Source organism: Gymnodraco acuticeps, unplaced genomic scaffold (genome assembly GCF_902827175.1).
Source record: "Gymnodraco acuticeps unplaced genomic scaffold, fGymAcu1.1, whole genome shotgun sequence".
NCBI lineage: Eukaryota > Metazoa > Chordata > Actinopteri > Perciformes > Bathydraconidae > Gymnodraco > Gymnodraco acuticeps.
The window spans coordinates 121,878-139,448 of NW_022990186.1; the positions used below are offsets into that span (position 1 = coordinate 121,878).

Below are 17,571 nucleotides of genomic sequence, written 5' to 3' on the forward strand. Positions count from 1 at the left end.
CAAGCCAGTTACTGTGGGGTGAGGTGAGGCACAGATGAGCTCTGCCTCACCTCAAAATGCGTCACCTCACAGAAACTGTCTGGAAAGCGGGCCCTAAGCACATGCCTGCACCATCTCACTGTATGTCACCAATGTAATGTTTGTAGATCCCTTTATTACATTTATCCTCACCATCCATAGTCTCTAAATAACTTATTTCACGTATTTATGATATTTAGGCTCGCCGTACAACGGCAATGAAAAAAGCACCAGGGGAGGCAGCCATAACCTCTGCCGCACTGAAGGGAGCGCACGTGAGCCCACAGGTCCTTGTTGCTACTGTTATTCTCCTTAGAGACGGTAGACCGTAGACGCAAACAACAAACTAGACTTTTGAAACTAGAGGAAGATAAGGAGGACTTTTACAAAAAAGTAATAGAGATTGTTGTCCAGAAGGATAGCATGGACTTCATCTTCAAGTCAAGGTAAGACCACATTGGTAATGAAAATTGGATCTTACTAAGAAAGAACAATCCAATATTTAGATTGTGGGTATCCTTTTGTTGAATGGTCTGTTTAAAATGAATCGAAACATCAGACCAAAAAAGCTTTTGAAAATAACAGAATATTTCGATTAAGGTCAGAATATAATATTTGTAAATCTGACTCTGAAAGAGTCAGTGCCTCACCAGCCATGAACCTCACCGCACGTCACTGCTAGGGAGGCGCCCAGGTGGCATCCTAACTAGGTGCCCGAACCACCTCAACTGGCTCCTTTCGACGCGAAGGAGGAGCGGCTCAACTCCGAGTCCCTCCCGGATGACCGAACTTCTCACCTTATCCCTAAGGGAGACACCAGCCACCCTGCGGAGAAAACCCATCTCGGCCGCTTGTATCCGCAATCTCGTTCTTTCGGTCATGACCCATCCTTCATGACCATAGGTGAGGGTAGGAACGAAAATGGCCCGGTAGACAGAGAGCTTTGCCTTCTGGCTCAGCTCCCTTTTCGTCACAACGGTGCGGTAAAGCGACTGCAGTACCGCTCCCGCTGCTCCGATTCTCCGGCCCATCTCACGCTCCATTGTTCCCTCACTCGAGAACAAGACCCCGCGATACTTGAACTCCTTCACTTGGGGTAAGGACTCATTCCCTACTTGGAGTGGACAGTCCATCGGTTTCCTGCTGAGAACCATGGCCTCAGATTTGGAGGTGCTGATCCTCATCCCAGCCGCTTCACACTCGGTTGCGAACCGATCCAGTGAGTGCTGAAGGTCGCAGACCGATGAAGCCACCAGAACCACATCATCTGCAAAAAGCAGTGGTGCAATCCTTAGTCCACCGAACTGCAGACCCCCTCCCCCACGACTACGCCTCGAAATCCGATCCGTGTATATTACAAACAGGATTGGTGACGAAGCGCAGCCCTGGCGGAGGCCAACCCTCACCGGAAATGGGTCCGACTTATTGCCGAGGACCCGGACACAGCTCTCGCTTTGGGAGTACAGAGATTGGCCCGGAGTAGAGACCCCCTCACCCCATACTCCCGCAGCGCCTCCCACAGTAACTCCCTGGTAACTCGGTCATACGCCTTCTCCAAGTCTACAAAACACATGTAGACCGGATAAGCGTAATCCCAGGCCCCCTCCAGGATCCTTGCGAGAGTAAAAAGCTGATCCGTCGTTCCACGACCAGGACGGAATCCGCATTGTTCCTCCTCAATCTGAGGTTCGACAATCGGCCTTGTTAGGGATTAATTTTGTCTTTACTTAAGATATTTGACCTTTCGGCCTGTTGACATTTACGACGAAGCCGAAGTCTGTTATCTGTCTTAAGGAATGGGAAGTCTGAGCTATTGCTGACATTACCAGTTTTATGACCGGTCAACTCTCGGTCACAAGAGCCATAAAGTCAGATAAGTGATTCAGTGTCTCCAGGTGTTCATGGATACCTTCCCCCAATATGCTGATTAGCTCTCGGTAAACTAGTTAAAGGGTCTACCAAGATGCGAGGCGGATCAGAATTGACATGACAACCCACCCGTGCAGTCAGAACTTTTTGCTGCTGTGACTTGTGATATGAATTCTCTGGCCGATGCTTGTAATAAACTGCCAGTGTTTGACATCAGAACTCCTGCTCGTCCCGTGTCTCTCTGAGTCCTGACTCTCCATTGCTACAGAAGTTTCCTATACAGGCCTGACCCTCCTTTCGAGTACCTTAGAGTAAACTTTCCCGGGGAGGCTGAGTAGTGTGATGCCTCTGTAATTGGCACACACCCTCTGATCCCCCTTTTTAAAAAGGGGAACCACCACCCCGGTCTGCCTCTCCTTCGGTACTGTTTCCGACTTCCACGCAATGTTGATGAGACGTCTCAACCATGACAGTCCCTCAACATCCAGAGCCTTCAGCATTTCTGGGTGGATCTCATCCAACCCCGGGGTTTTGCCACTGTGGAGTTGTTTGACGACCTCAGTGACCTCCGCCCGGGAGATTGGTGTTGATCCCCCGTTATACTCCAGCTCTGCCTCTAACATAGAGGGCGGAGTTGTCGGGTTCAGGAGTTCCTCAAAGTGTTCCATCCAACGCCCTAACACTCCATCAGTTGAGGTCAACAACGTCCCATCCTTACTGTACACAGCTTGGATGGTTCCCTGCTTCCCCCTCCTGAGGTGTCGGACAGTTTTCTAGAACAACTTTGGTGTCGCCCGAAAGTCCTTCTCCATGTCTTCTCCGAACTTCTCCCACACCCGCTGCTTTGCCTCGGCCACGGATGAGACTGCTGCCCTTCGGGCCTGTCGGTACCTTGCAACTGCCTCGGGAGTCCCCCGGGATAATAAATCCCTGAAGGCCTCCTTCTTCAGTCGGACGGCTTCCCTGACCACCGGTGTCTACCAGGAGGTTCGAGTGTTACCGCCCCTTGAGGCACCTAGGACCTTGAGACCACAGCTCCCCGCCGCGGCTTCGGCAATAGAGGCTTTGAACACCGACCACTCTGGTTCAATGTCCCCAACCTCCACAGGAATGCCCAAAAAACTCCGCCGGAGGTGTGAGTTGAAGGCCTCCTGAACTTGGGCCTCCTCCAGACGTTCCCAGTTCACCCTAACTACACCTTTGGGCTTACCAGGTCTATCCAGAGGCTTCCCCCGCCACTCGACCCAACTCACCACCAGATGGTGATCAGTTGACAACTCCGCCCCTCTCTTTACCCGAGTGTCCAAAACATACGGCCTCAGGTCTGATGATACGATAATGAAATCGATCATGGACCTTCTGCCTAGGGTGCTCTGGTACCACGTACACTTATGAGCATCCTTATGTTCGAACATGGTGTTTGTTATGGCCAATCCATGACTAGCACAGAAGTCCAGTAACAAACCACCACTCCGGTTCAGATCAGGGGGGCCGTTCCTCCCAATCACGCTCCTCCAAGTGTCTCCATCATTGCCCACATGTGCGTTGAAGTCTTCCAGCAAGATTAAAGAGTCCCCTTCAGGAGCACCATACAGGACTCTTTCCAGGGTCTCCAAGAAGGCCGTATACTCTGAACTGCTGTTGGGTGCATAAGCACACACAACAGTCAGAGTTTCCCCCCCCATAACCCGCAGGCGTAGGGAGGCGACCCTCTCGTCCACAGGGGTAAACTCCAACAACGAAGCACCCAACCGGGGACTTGTGAGTATCCCCACACCCGCCCGGCACCTCACACCTTGAGCAACTCAAGAATAGAGTCCAACCCCTATCCAGAAGTAAGGTTCCAGAGCCGACGCTGTGCGTAGAGGTGAGCCCAACCAGATCCAACTGGTAACGCTCCACCTCCCGCACAAGCTCCGGCTCCTTCCCCCCCAGAGTGGTGACGTTCCACGTCCCCAAAGCCAGCTTCTGTCGCCCAGGTCTGGTCCGTCGAGACCCTCCGCTTTCACTGCCACCCTTCTGGCAGCGCACCCGACCCCATCGCTGTTTCCCGTAGGTGGTGGGCCCGCGGGACGGTGAAGCGGAGGTGTTGCCCATGTTGCCTTTTCGGGCTGGGCCCGGCCGGGCTCCGTGGCAAGCCCGGCCACCAGACGCTCGCCGACGAGTCCTCCTTCTGGGCCTGGCTCCAGAAGGGGACCCCGGGCTTCCTCCGGGCCGGGTATCCTCACTTCTTGTATCGTCTTTCATGAGGTCTTTTGAACCAATCTTAGTCTGGCCCCTTGCCTGAGACCAATTTGCCATGGGAGACCCTACCAGGAACACAAGGTTCCAGACAACACAGCCCCCAGGTTCATCAGGGCACACAAACCTTTCTACCACGGTACGGTGCTGGTTCTTCAGAGAGGGTTCATCAGGGCACACATTCTTAACCTGTGTTTTCACAGGTTAAGAATAAACATCTTAAAGTAAATAACAATAAACAATAGACCTTAACCCTGTAAGGCCCCCGGTTGTAATGTTACAACATTACTTGACGCTATCCTAAAAAAGTCAGTAAATGTTTTAAATACTACATTTACATAGTCAAAAGGTCCTTTTGTTCAGCCTCACAATGCTATTGGGTAGTAAATGTGTTATAGGTCCTGCCCTCTGGCCATACACGCCAGGGATTTTGGGCCCCATGGAAATATATCACGGCCCCACCACCAGGTCACGCCACGCCACACGGCCACGCCAACCAAGCACAATTGCTGTAACCACACCTCCAGAACCCAACTCACTCATGTATTCTTTAAATAACTCCTACTACCTGTACAGGCTTGCATCTATCTTGTAGTCCAATACTAACCGCACACTATTTACTGACACTGAGCTGTGAAAATATAACACTTATGGGGGGACAGGGCTGCTGAGTCTAGATATGGATCTGTTGGTCCTGGCACCAGGGGGAGGGACAACTGATTTAGTATGAATAGCTGCTAAAAATGTACCTGCATTTACTAAAAGTCAGCTAAAAGAGGAGTGAAATTAAAAACCTGTATAGATATTAACAGTACTTAATGTCAGCTTAGTAACAAAAAAACATAATTATTATTATTTACAATGGACTAAGCTTAGCTAACAGACACATTTCCACCACTCATAGACCACACCCACCTTTTCTTTGAAAAACTGGGTGACATATTCTCGCCCTTTAGTCCCTCTCTCTTGACTTTCTCTCCTTTCTTTTCTTTTTGAAAGCCTGACTTTGTTAGTCGTTGAGACATGGTTCACACGTAAGTACTAGCATCCCTGCTCCTAACATGCTCTCACTCTCTGCTAGAAAGTGCCAGCGGTGCTGCACCGTGTTTGGAGGCAGGACCAAACCATTGCATGTAAATATAAGGGGTTTACAGAGGCTTTGGATAATTAACTTTTGGAAGAAAATAAGTAAAAGTAATTGTAAGTTTAGTGAGAACATTATCAATATAACGTCCTATTAATGTTAATTATTGATGAATGATGAAAGGTTACTTAAACATTGTTTTCTTAATGTTCTAAAATAGTTTGGGCCCCCGTGGTGAGGGTGTTTGAGGTGGCCAATAGGGTGGCCAGGATTCAGCTGGGGGTGGCCGTGGCCACTCCCAGCCACCCTCCAGCTCCGCCACTGCCTTTCATATCCATTATATCATAATAACTTGCTACAGGCGTAGCTCCACATCCATGAACCCCCCGAGCCTGTCACTCGTTAAATAAGAAGCCTGCTGCACTTTTTTCTCCCAGGTTGCCGTGCACTGCTTTTTATTCTTCAGGGGAATTTGGAAAGTGGCCACCTTCACCGCATTCCGCCAAAATTGCTGGTTCTAAGACTTGCTGACATCTGGCCACCATAGAGAGGGAAGAAGGATGAGCGGGGCTCCTTGACTTGGTCCTGGTTGTCTCATATACCCTAAAGGAAATGATATATGAGCACCACTATGGTTTATTCAGTGTGATACGTTGCAAAAAAGAAGCCATATACTTCTTTAATAATTGATTAATTGTTCTTGTTTGGGGGTCCAGCATAAGCCTGCTGTATAAACTGATAAGACTTTAGGATAGATATAAAGAAGGGTAAACCCATGCTTGTAAAGGGCCACATACATGTATTTGAATATAATTGACTTTAAATGAAATACCCTTTTTAATATCGACTAATTTGTATTTCTTTAATGGAATGAGCATCTTGCTATAGATATAGATATGAAATGGGAAATTGCAGTTACAGAAGCCATCAGATCATAAGCAAATGTTGTGGGAAAGAAACACATTCTTAAGAGGTGGAATGTAACTATTTACTCAAGTATTTTACTTAAAGGGGACATTTCATGCTATATTTGAATAGGGCCATACCTATATAAAGTATATAAATATCGTTTTTTTTTTCAAAATACCAAACAGATCCTGCATTTTAGCCATGCCTCATTTCGCTCTATTTGCTCTTTCCAGCCCTGTTTTTGCAAGGGCTGATTCTGTGAGCTGCAGCTAACCACGCCCCCCTGCAGGAGAGGGGAGCGTGCTCTGATCAGCTGCTGGGCTCTCAGAAGAGGGGGAGAAAAAGAGATCTCCGTCCTCCGTGTTTTATTCTTATATGATTATATAGAGTCATTATTAATTTGTTTTAAAGATCAATAAATAACAAAGAAGACCTTTGACCGGCACTTTTTCTAATTTTGTCCGGACGATTTAAACTTTAACGGACATGTTGACTGGCGGAAAACAATCTAACTGAAATTCTGCCGCACGGTTCCCTCGTTCCTTGGAAGAGGCGGAGAGGTGGGTGTTTGTCATCTGCTGGTGGACTACCGGAGAGAATTACAGTGCTTGCCTCGACGGGGAGGGATTGCATTGAATTACAGCAGCGGGAGCAAACACTTGCCTCGGGGAGGGAGAAAAAGAGCCACTGCGGAGAATAAACAGAAGGGCAACCATGCGCGGGAAGTCTTCTTCGCTGCTTTTGTGGCAGACTACAGCGCCACTTACAGGCCTGGCATATGTACTACAGCGCTTTCGAGCGGCAATGGCCGGCCATGGCCCAACCCCACATTCCCCTGATAGGTGGAGAGTTGGCCATATAGGCGGAGCTCCTCGTTCCTGACGTCAGAGAATTTTCAAATCTGTATCAGATCCGTTGCAGCCCCGTTTTTAGAGATTTGGGTATGGAGGAAAAGAGAGAGGGTTGTGTTTTCTGACACTTGGTGAGTTCCCTGACACACCGGGGACACATATTCATGTATAAAAGACGTACAAAAGTGCATTTTGCATGATGTCCCCTTTAACTTAGGTATATCCATTGTATACTACTTTACACTTCTACTCCATTACATTTAGGAGGCAATATTGTACTTTTTGAACACTCTTAACACTTACTAGTTACATTTCTATATACAAACACATGATGTACTAATTTGATATGATGCAGTACATTACTATTAAACCCAGTATATCACAAACCTCTAAAACTGACAAACTACACGTTTAAAATACACTTAAATGTACAAATATATATATAATAATCTATGATAATCCAATTTGGTGACAGAACCATTTGCATACTGGGTACTTCTTATTTTACATTTAGCTGATAAATATTCTGTAGGCTACTTATAGTAACATTTTGAATACAGGATCTTTGTTTACTTGTGATGTAGTATTTTAGGACCATAGTTTTCTAATTCTACTTAAGTAAAGGATCTGAGTACTTCTTCCACCTCTCCACATTAACCCATTTTCATAGAGGGCATAAGCTAAACTGAAATACAAATGGACCAGAGACTGAACTCGAACGAAGGTGCTAACATGTAAAGGGATTGAGAACACTGATGAAGGAGATATGTGATGTGACACAGGACCTTTGCTTTAGCATGAGGAGGCTCTGTGTGTCCATTGGAAGCCTCACAACACAAACAGAGGAGGGGAGGGCAGCTGAAGGCTCTTTGTGGTTCAGATACTCAGAAAAAGGATTACTCTCTACAGGACGGACTGTGCATTTCAAACCGAGCCCAGGAGAGCCAGCACGGCTCGGCTCAGTTCAGTCTGTCTCTAATGTTCGTCTACAGGATATTTGTATGGAGGACTGAACAGCAAACAGACTGAAAAAGAGAAACTCAAAGCTTTAAAACAGTTCGGCTCTCCCCGTTAGACTGCCTCAAGGGCAAGCACGCAGTTATTCAGAATGGGACCGGAAATGGAGTGAATCTGCCTTCAAAATAAGGCTCAGGTTTTCTCTCTGTTTTAATTCAGATTAATTGCTTTACTGCCCCGACTAAACAAACAATAAAACATCCAAAAATAAGATGTAAGGGGGGGGGGGGGGGGGGGGTCCGCTCCTTTGCTATTATATTCATTCTACTTTGGCAATACTAATGGGAATTAAATGCGCTTGCCTGTAAAATATTTGAATTATCAAAGGTCTAGTGAAAGTAACATTTATGAATCAGGTCCGTTTGTATCAGGGGTAGGGGACATTTTTCCTCTCAAGGGCCATTTCAATTTGTACAACATCCTCCGAGGGCCGTACAAATGATTGAACTCAACCTCTGCTTAAAAAAACTAAAATCAAAGCCCATTCATTTCGCCTTTCTTTCATGCTGTGCCAAGAAAAAGCAACCTCTTAATCCAGATATCTCACCATGACCCCGGGGAGATTTTTATTTATTTATGTTGAAGTTAAAAGCATCAATCTGGTGCAGTTTGAGAGCAACATTAAGAGATCTATGGATGCATCTCTCAACATCCATATGAATCAGAACTGTAAGCAGATTTTCTTTTTCTTTATGGATATTTTACTAATCACTCCACTTTTAAACTTGAATGACACACAAAGACCCAGAAGTACTTGTAATGTAATGCATCCTATTATTTTCGATGGCGTTATTATATGATCAGTATAACAGATGAACAGATCGCCACTGAGTTTACAACTAAAGACACAGCCACGCAAAAACTGCGGAATGTGTACAGGGACGTGGGAAGGGGGAGTGCTGAGGGGGCTGCAGCACCCCCATCTGTTGTAACTGCAACGCCAAAAAGTTCACTAAACAAATCAATACAAAAGTTTTATTTTTAGTTACTATTTTTTAGTTAGCATTTAGTGTAAGCAGTTAATAAAAAGCTTCACTATATAAGAGAAAGTGATAATGCGGTGTGCTTCTTCTGTTGCTCTGCTATAGAAAAGAAGCTTGACGGTGCAGACAAGATCAGGGATGGGAGTTTTGTGAAAGCAGGGTTTAATGGCGAAAGGCAGGGGAAACATTTAGGGAGCATAAGAAGTCCCATCAACACACAGGCCGTCAACAAACTGGCAGCATTCAAATGAACACCGATGAATGCACTACTCTCACAAGCTGTTGCTAAAGACCAAATGACTGCATTTAATATGACGTTATTATACCTCCCTACACGCAGACCCCTCGCGGGTGGGGCCTCATTTTGCGGAGGGAGCCTCCGCAAACGCGGCGCATCTACGGTGTAGCGTGCCACAGTGTAGCGTGCCACAGTGTAGCGTGACACAGTTTCGCCGCTGCGAGGCTCCACTAGCACACCCCCCTCTGCACTCTTACCTGGTCCTGTTCAGTCGTCGCACCCCCAACTCTGACTGACTTCCCGCGTCCCATGTGTGCAACTCCTTATGCGTACTGCAATTTTTCAAGTGCCGGAGTGGCATTCCGGTGCTCTCCGTCAGCACTACACTCATGTCAGACGAGACATATACCACGTGATGACACGTTAGGCTTGTTGTGTTCTGTTCTGACCTTTTCGGGACTTATCAGGCGCACGCAGCTCACAGCCAAAGTGCGAGCGAGCCTCCGAGCGAGCAAGAGAGAGAGAGAGAGAGAGAGGGCGCAAATCGGTACCGCGTATTGTTGTTGGATTGAGGCTGATAACTACAGCTCAGTGAGGTAAAGGACTCTTGAGTGTTTAGATAGTTCATTCTAGTCTAAGTTTCTCAGTGGGTCTCAAACGGTTTGGTCACAACTTATGTAAACAAATATTTCCTAGGCACATAATTATTAGGATAAATAACAACAGGTTTGAAATCATTCCAATGTATACTATAGGACAGTAAACCAACATATTATCTTTTAAAACTGGAGATATTAAAAATATGCATGAATAAATAAATGTTAACTAGGTAAAATAAGATATAAATGAACAACAAAAATAAAATACGTTACATTTATTTGTTATTTGTTAGATACTTATTTGATTATTAAAATATAAACCGATCTTTTTCATATGGGTGTTTTAGAGTTGTACCCCCTAGATCTAGTCTCTAGTAATTCTGCTCAAAGTGCACCAGATTGAAGCATTTTACTTTAAAATGTTAAATACCCCCGGACCCCCCTAGAGGATTTGACGTCCACCCCCCAATTAAAACATGTTCATACAATAATTAATACATTTGAAACCTTGTTTATGTATATAACCAACATGTCAATACGTTTAAGTTGTTGTAGTGTATTGGTCTTTTGTAGATATTTTTCATTTATTCTTTATATATTCTATTGTGTATTGCTTGGAAGGGGGGGGGGGGGGGGGGGGGGGGGGACACCAAATCATAATCTCGCCTAGGGTACCAAAATGTCTAAGGCCGGACCTGCATATACGGCCCGTGAAGTCCCCTGAAATAAATAAATATGTCATTATGAAATAAAAGTCCCCTGAAATAAATAAACGTGTCATTATGAAATAAAAGTCTCTTGAAATAAATAAATGTGTCATTATGAAATAAAAGTCCCATGAAATAAATAAATGTGTATTTAAATCTACATGTATACATATTTATTGCCTCATTTATTTATTACCTCATTTATTTATTTCATAGGCATATTTATATTTATATTTAATTATTTATGAATTTATTTATTTAATTTTGGCTTAAATGGCATTCCATAGAAGGTTGCCCACCCCTGGTTTAGATGTAACTGGAAACAACCATTATGACCTTTAGAAGTGATAACTACCTCTTAGTTTTATTTTGAAACTCACAAGCGGAACCCCGGTATTAACGCTTATGTAACTTGATGCGAGTACCTGTCAAACAGTCTCCGGTTCTCCCCGGTGCGTTGCCGAAACGCCGGTCGGCTTCAGCCTCACAGGGACTCACGGCAGTCGTTGTCCCAGCTATCACCCGTGACCCGGGAAATATTTAAACGGGACCTCACGGTAAAGGACCGAGGTCACACAGAGCGTTTGTTTTTAACCCCGGGGGATTTATTCCCCTCCGCAGCGGACTTCATTGCAACGGACCGGAGCTGGATGAAATGAAAGTCGAACGTGGATCCAGGCTGAAGGACGGAACAACAGGAGAAGAGAAGCCTGTATTTGGGGGTTGAATGCCAGTCTGACCTACATACCGCAAAGCTGAATGGACGCTCCTTCAGGACCACTCTGCTGCGTGGAAGCATCTTACTGACTGACGTCCTGTGTAACCTTGTAACACAGTAATAAGTGACCTTCATTTTTATTTGCTGCTGCAGATCTGTCCAAAGCAAGACATGTGAATGTGGATGTGAGATGGAGACGGAGATGCAAACCATGCCTTGTGCTAAGAAGGGAACATGATATACACAGCATGAATATCATTGCATGCTGACGTTTTTGTAGGGCTCTAGGGTCAAGAGGAAGCAAAACATATCAAAGCAGTTGGCCTGAGAATTCTCTTTGCTGAACCCTGCCCTGCCGTTTTCTCACGGGATACCGCTAGAATATACACCATATCTTCTATTTGGATAAGCCTACAGCTCATGGGGCCCACAGTGGAGCTGGGGTCAAAGGTCGACAGAAGAGCAGGGCTGAAATGTCTTTCAAAGCAGAGCAGCCGGCAGATGCCTTATCCACATGTAAGCAAGAGATTCTATTGTGATCATTAACTGCTGTAATCAGCCGACAGTCAAGCAATAAAACCTTCAATTAAACACTTTCTGCTGTCAGACATTAACTGTTGCCAGTATGCTTCTAAACTGTGGCCAGTCAATGCCTCTTCTGAGGCACACGGATGTGCCATCTCGGGTCAAAGAAAACTTCATCTTGACCGGCTATCGCTTCCCAAACTACAGCGTGAAGGATTGCTTACTGTCAGCATTCAGGCCTACCAATGAGACAGGAAACTTCTGGACACACTTCCTGCCAGTTTTTATCTTTGCATATTATTTCGTGGAGGTATTTGGTTGGGAAGGTGCGCCACACGCCGACTCCCCGTTCTTCTATCCACTGTGGAACTACTTTATTGGGGTCTTCTGTCTGTTAATGGCTAGCAGCATGGCCCACCTGCTCAACTCAATGTCTCTGGTGGTGAGGGAAGTCTGCTTCTTTGTGGATTACGGCACCATCAGTTCCTACACAGTTGGCTCATCTTTGGCGTACTACTACTACATCCACCCTCGAGCAGGTATAGTGGAGACAGGAGGCAACAATGGCTCCCAAACGGACTTGAAAGAGGAACCTGCAGGCTCTCTATCCTATGCAATCCCAGACTTCTGTGTGTTTTTTGAGAACTTCTACATCCCTTCCGCATGTCTTGTCGCGATCATTTGCGTCTTGTCTTGCTGCAATACTCGACAGAGGTGGAGGCGGCATCGATACCTCATCCGAACCTTCGTTTTCCTCCTGCCGTTCCTCGTCTCTTCCACGCCCATTTTCTACCGCCTCCTCACCAGATCACCTTACTCCACCACCTCCTCGTCCTTTGCGGCTTCCACCTCTACAGCCGGCTTCTTCTGTCGCCACTGCTTCTGGCTGCTGGTCTCAGCCGTGTTCAACATCAGTAAGATCCCCGAGCGGCTGGCCCCGGGGCGCTTCGACATCTGGGGCCACAGCCACCAGTGGTTCCACTGCTGCACCTTTCTGTCCATCCTGGACGAGCTCCACCTGATCAAGGCCGAGGTGAAGGCCATCCTGCTCAGCCCGACTCTGCTGCTGCCCCCCGCCACCCTCGCCCCCCTACCTGGACCTACCATTACTTCAACCTATGGGGTGATGCTCCTCCTCCAGACCACCATCATCTCCGTCATCGTGTGGTTCTCCTGGCATGCCAACTGCATTTTCGGACCCGAGAGAGACAAGCTAGCAAAGGAACACCCCAGGGAACATCTCAAATGCCACTGAGCATTTCCTGTCCTGAATTTAAATCCCTCATATGTTCCAACCCCTTTAAGAGTGATTTTCAGGCTGTAATAGGCAGAAATCAGGGACAACGAGAGATGAGAGGATTATATTCTGAGCTCACCACATGGTGGCTGTCTGGTTGAGTGGATATTGATGGACGTTGCCAGTTCTTTCCCCTGAGCTGCTCCTGCATGTTCCAACAGGATGCGTGAGCAGTGGCGATAATGACTACCTCTAGGGAGTGCACTGTACACTTGAGGACACAGGAAAGGTGTTGGTACCCAGCAGAACATTTTCCACATAACACTTGGTAATGTGGTTTAAATGTCATTTACAGAAGTTGCTTATGTGCAGTCTAGTAGTCCTTCCTGTTCCACTTCCCCTAACCTTGAACGTCATATTTCAAGAAGACCTGCACTATGGTTGCAGTTGAACCCGCTGTTATACATTGTATTAGGCTCAATTGGCTTCTGGTGACCACACCTTCTCTTCCTCTTCCTTCCATGAACGCTCGCACGCACTCTCATTTCCTCTCCTTTCAAGTGACCCTTGCAGCAGGAAGCGCGGTGGCCTTGATGACGCAACAGAAATAACTGAGAGCTTATATCAGTCTTACAGTAAAGCACTTTCAAACCCGCTTTGTCATTAAGAAGCCATGCTAGCTTTTAACTTTAAAGAACGTGTATCATTACTGAAGCAGGAAATGATGTCCTGCTGATGTGTTTTGTTTATTCAAAATGTGTAGTGTATATATAATGCGATGACTAGTTCCCCATAGATGATGTTCAAACGTGTGCTCTTGTTCAGATTAAATGCCATGTCAATCTGAATTGTCAGTATAAAAGCGTTCTCGACCTGGTACTCAATCTGAACATTCACATGTCTAACATTCAAAAAGATTTCTAAGCAGTAGCTCCATTTCAAACGCCTGCTTTGAGATATTTTTGGACAACGTAAGCAGAGATTTCTTTTTATGTTGTCTGATGACCGCAGCCTTTCTGAGCAAAAGCCATACTGGAACAGTGACAGTCCTGCATCAGGAACTTCCTGGTTAGATCTGCACTCGACAGTTAGATCAGGTAAATAACAATTTGCACATTTCATTTATTACTAAAACCTTCGAGTCAAAGAGCTGTTTTCCTACAAATATTGTATACACCAGGCAATCTTTAAAAAAACCAGAGGGTCTTTTTTTTGTATGTTCTGAATATATTTTAGTGACTCTTCTATGCACCCAATTAAAAAGTAAAAATGTCCTTGCTCAATTCGATAACCAAAATTGAAAGTTAATTCACAGGTTAGGGCTGCTCAATTCATCGTATTTTAATCACAATTACGATTTTGGCTCGCAACGATTATGAAAACAACATAATCGAAATAAAACGATTATTTATTTTATTTTATTGGTTTTTCAGTTGAATTATACTTAAAGTTCAGGGTAATCAACTGTTAAAAACATGCTGTTCAATTATTTATTTTTTTTAATAAATGGATGTTTTCAAAGTAAATGGATAATCGTTTTTAATAATCGTGATATCAATTATTGACCCAAATAATCGAGATTATCATTTTTGCCATAATCGAGCAGCCCTAGGTTAAATCAATGTTGTGTTTTTATTGTTTCATACAAAAATATATACATTTTTAGTTTGGTTGCTATATTAATTATCCTGATTGATAAAACAGTCATTGAACAATTGAACAATGTCTTCAGAACAACATTAAATGTTTTTAGGGCTATCTGGGTTTTTAGAGATGATGGAGTATTTATCACCTGAACAGAATGAATGCTTCATGTGTTCTGCATTATGGGACACATCTCTCTCTTTATCAGCTTCAGCTGCATGAAGCATGTGCGCCGTCTGCTGTAGGATGATCTCCTGCCTGCTAGACTGCTTCTGTCTTTATAGAGTCCTGCTGGGTTTGGTTGTTTCAAATATTTGTTGCAAATATCTTTGACTGTGCTAATTGTCTATGTCCATGTGTTTCAAGTAGAGGCACAGGGTTCGGGAGAAGGTGAATTATTGGTCAGTAACAGATCAAAAGTACAGCCTTGCAGTTTCTAATGTCTCAGCCAAAAAGAAAAATGTCCGAACCTTCGTCAATGATGGCCGTTGGATTTGGTCTGACAGGCTAAAGTGTGTTTTCTGGCTCATCTTTTTGGGCGTTTTCATTTCTGCTGGGTCACTTTGTGGCATGTTCGATTGCATTCCGTAAATGTGTTTTGTCTTTAACAAAATACATGGTTGAGAGTCCATGAAAAAGCTCTGTGTTTACCTGAGCCTGACGATGAATGAAGAGGAAATTGGACTTGAATGCAGAATTACCAAAAGGTCATTTCTTTGTTCAGAGTTTATTTTGCACTGAAAATGTTACATGAGCATTAGTGGGATGAAGATGTGTTGTGTCTGTGTGTTTTCATGCTGTTCTGTCCTCTGTGATTAGGGAGGGAATTCCATCTAAAGTAGACTTGCATGTTACGGTTACATGTTGATAACTCATGTTGATCACTGTCTAATTTCAGAAATATGATTAACACTGTAAGTTGTTCTCATATATACTGCTGTGTTCCCGTGAACAATGTTTAGAAATGATTATGTTTATTATGTACGGCACTGGAATGACTACATGTGATAATATAGCACTTTAAATCTAGCAAGATGTTCCTTTAAGGGTGGACCACTGTATTATTCATTACATTTCAGGTTTAGACTCTTTCAAAGAGTAGTCAGAGAATCATCAGATTATGATGCGTCCGATGTTTCTACCTCAATAGAGCATGTGTTGAAGAACCATCGTCCGTCATCAGACCTGAATCTGTTGTACTGCTGTCTCTCACCCTGTCATGTACTCAGGGGGACTGAGGAACTACTAACACAATATCTACACATTTCAATGATCAAGTAGGGAGGGAGGATATGTATAGAATCTGCTAATGCTGACAAACCCTCCTCCAGTATGGAAATTGATGTATCAAATAGCTCTAATTTGGATGATTTTATTGAATAAATGATGCGAAAAAGTTGCAATCATTGTGCCAATGTATTCATTTGCTGTTTATATGACACTTCATATGGCTCTACACGATCCTTTGACCTTTCATAGGTCATTTGTATCAAAATGTTGATTTGTAAATGGAAGTATTTATATATGTAATGTATTGTGTTATTAAATATTTTTTTAAAGTAATCAATCAAAAGAAAAAAACTCCAAATTAATGAGTAATGAGTCACATGTAAAAAGTGAATAATTTCAAATATTTTGAAGTCAGGTCAAATAAAACCCTCCTACCAAGTACAACATTTAAGATGATGAACACATAATGAACCAATCATTTAAATACAATCATTTATAAAATAAAAATATCTGGCTCTTTAATGTCCCATTGTGCAAGGACGAGGACTTTTACTTTTTTGATGCTTAAAGTATATTTTGATGCTAATACTTTTACTTAAGTAGAACTTTGAAACACTTTTACTTGTTAATGAGTATTTTCACACTTTAATATTTGTACTTTTACTTAAGTAAATAATCTGAGTACTAATCAGACTATTTGTGGGATTGACAAAAAAAAACACGATTCCCATTTCTAGGCTTTATGCTAAGCTAGGCTAACCGCATCCTGACTAAAAATAGACTACACAGGATATTTTTGTTTTATCTTCTAAGCGCTCGGCTCTCAGCACTTAAAGGGTTAAGTGAACTGAAAGGTTTACAAAGGTTTGAATCATTCAAATGTGTTTCTTCAATGAGCGCAACACAACCTCAGCTATGTTCATTTCTCCTGGAGCATGTGCTCATGCTGTGTGTCCAGCACGGGCCTCGGCTGGGTCATGCGTGTGGGAAACACGTGCAGCTGCTTTTATGTCTAAATCCACTCCTCCCCCACCAGCTTTTTTCCATCCCCCTCTGTTTGAGACAAACGGCTGGAACAGGAACCAGAGAGGAGACCCTGATCAATGGCCGTCCTCTCACAGTGTCTTCTAGTAATCCAACAAGAGTACATGTAATTCAGTCTGAGTGGCAAGTGATTACAAATGAAAGAGAAGTGCCGGAGGAGCATGATGAAAGTGTCAGATAACATCTGACACTGCTGGAGGATTAAGTTGTAACATGAGTCAGCGTTTTTGCACTTCCTGTTTCCTCATCTTTAAGCAATGGCTTTTGGTTAGATGCCTGAAATAGATCTGTGGTGAACACAAGCTCAAGAGATGTCACCAAAGGTGTGGACATTAAATGTCCTCCAGCTCCTCAGCTGACGGTGGTGCAGTGAAGTCATGTGACTGGTGCAGTTTGTTTAGCCTTAACATTAGCTTTTTACTGCTGATGACATCATTTGGGTGCTGCTAACAGGAAGTAGTGTTTCCACAGTCAGCCCCATTTGATTTGCCTGTATTTGTTTATACGTTGACAATAGGAACCAAGATTAAGCTGAAAGGATTTGCCAAAGATATGTTGAAGGTAGTTAAGAATACGGATATTGTATCATTTGTTAAACTCTCACAATATTAATATTTATAGTTCAAACAGTGTTTTGTAATTAGGACCATTAACAGA

The 17,571-nt window shown here is 44.2% G+C and overlaps 1 protein-coding gene across 1 annotated transcript; it reads left to right on the forward strand.

Moving 5' to 3' along the window:
• The first annotated feature begins 10,933 nt into the window (after positions 1–10,933).
• paqr9 (progestin and adipoQ receptor family member 9) lies at positions 10,934–16,043 on the forward strand. The gene has a single exon (XM_034217850.1). The coding sequence runs from the start codon at positions 11,860–11,862 to the stop codon at positions 13,012–13,014; it is 1,155 nt and encodes a 384-aa protein (XP_034073741.1). The 5' UTR covers positions 10,934–11,859; the 3' UTR covers positions 13,015–16,043.
• The last annotated feature ends 1,528 nt before the right edge of the window (positions 16,044–17,571 follow it).

Bases quoted from the DNA above. Each gene is read 5' to 3' on its own strand.
- paqr9 (XM_034217850.1), top strand. From the start codon at position 11,860: ATGCTTCTAAACTGTGGCCAGTCAATGCCTCTTCTGAGGCACACGGAT.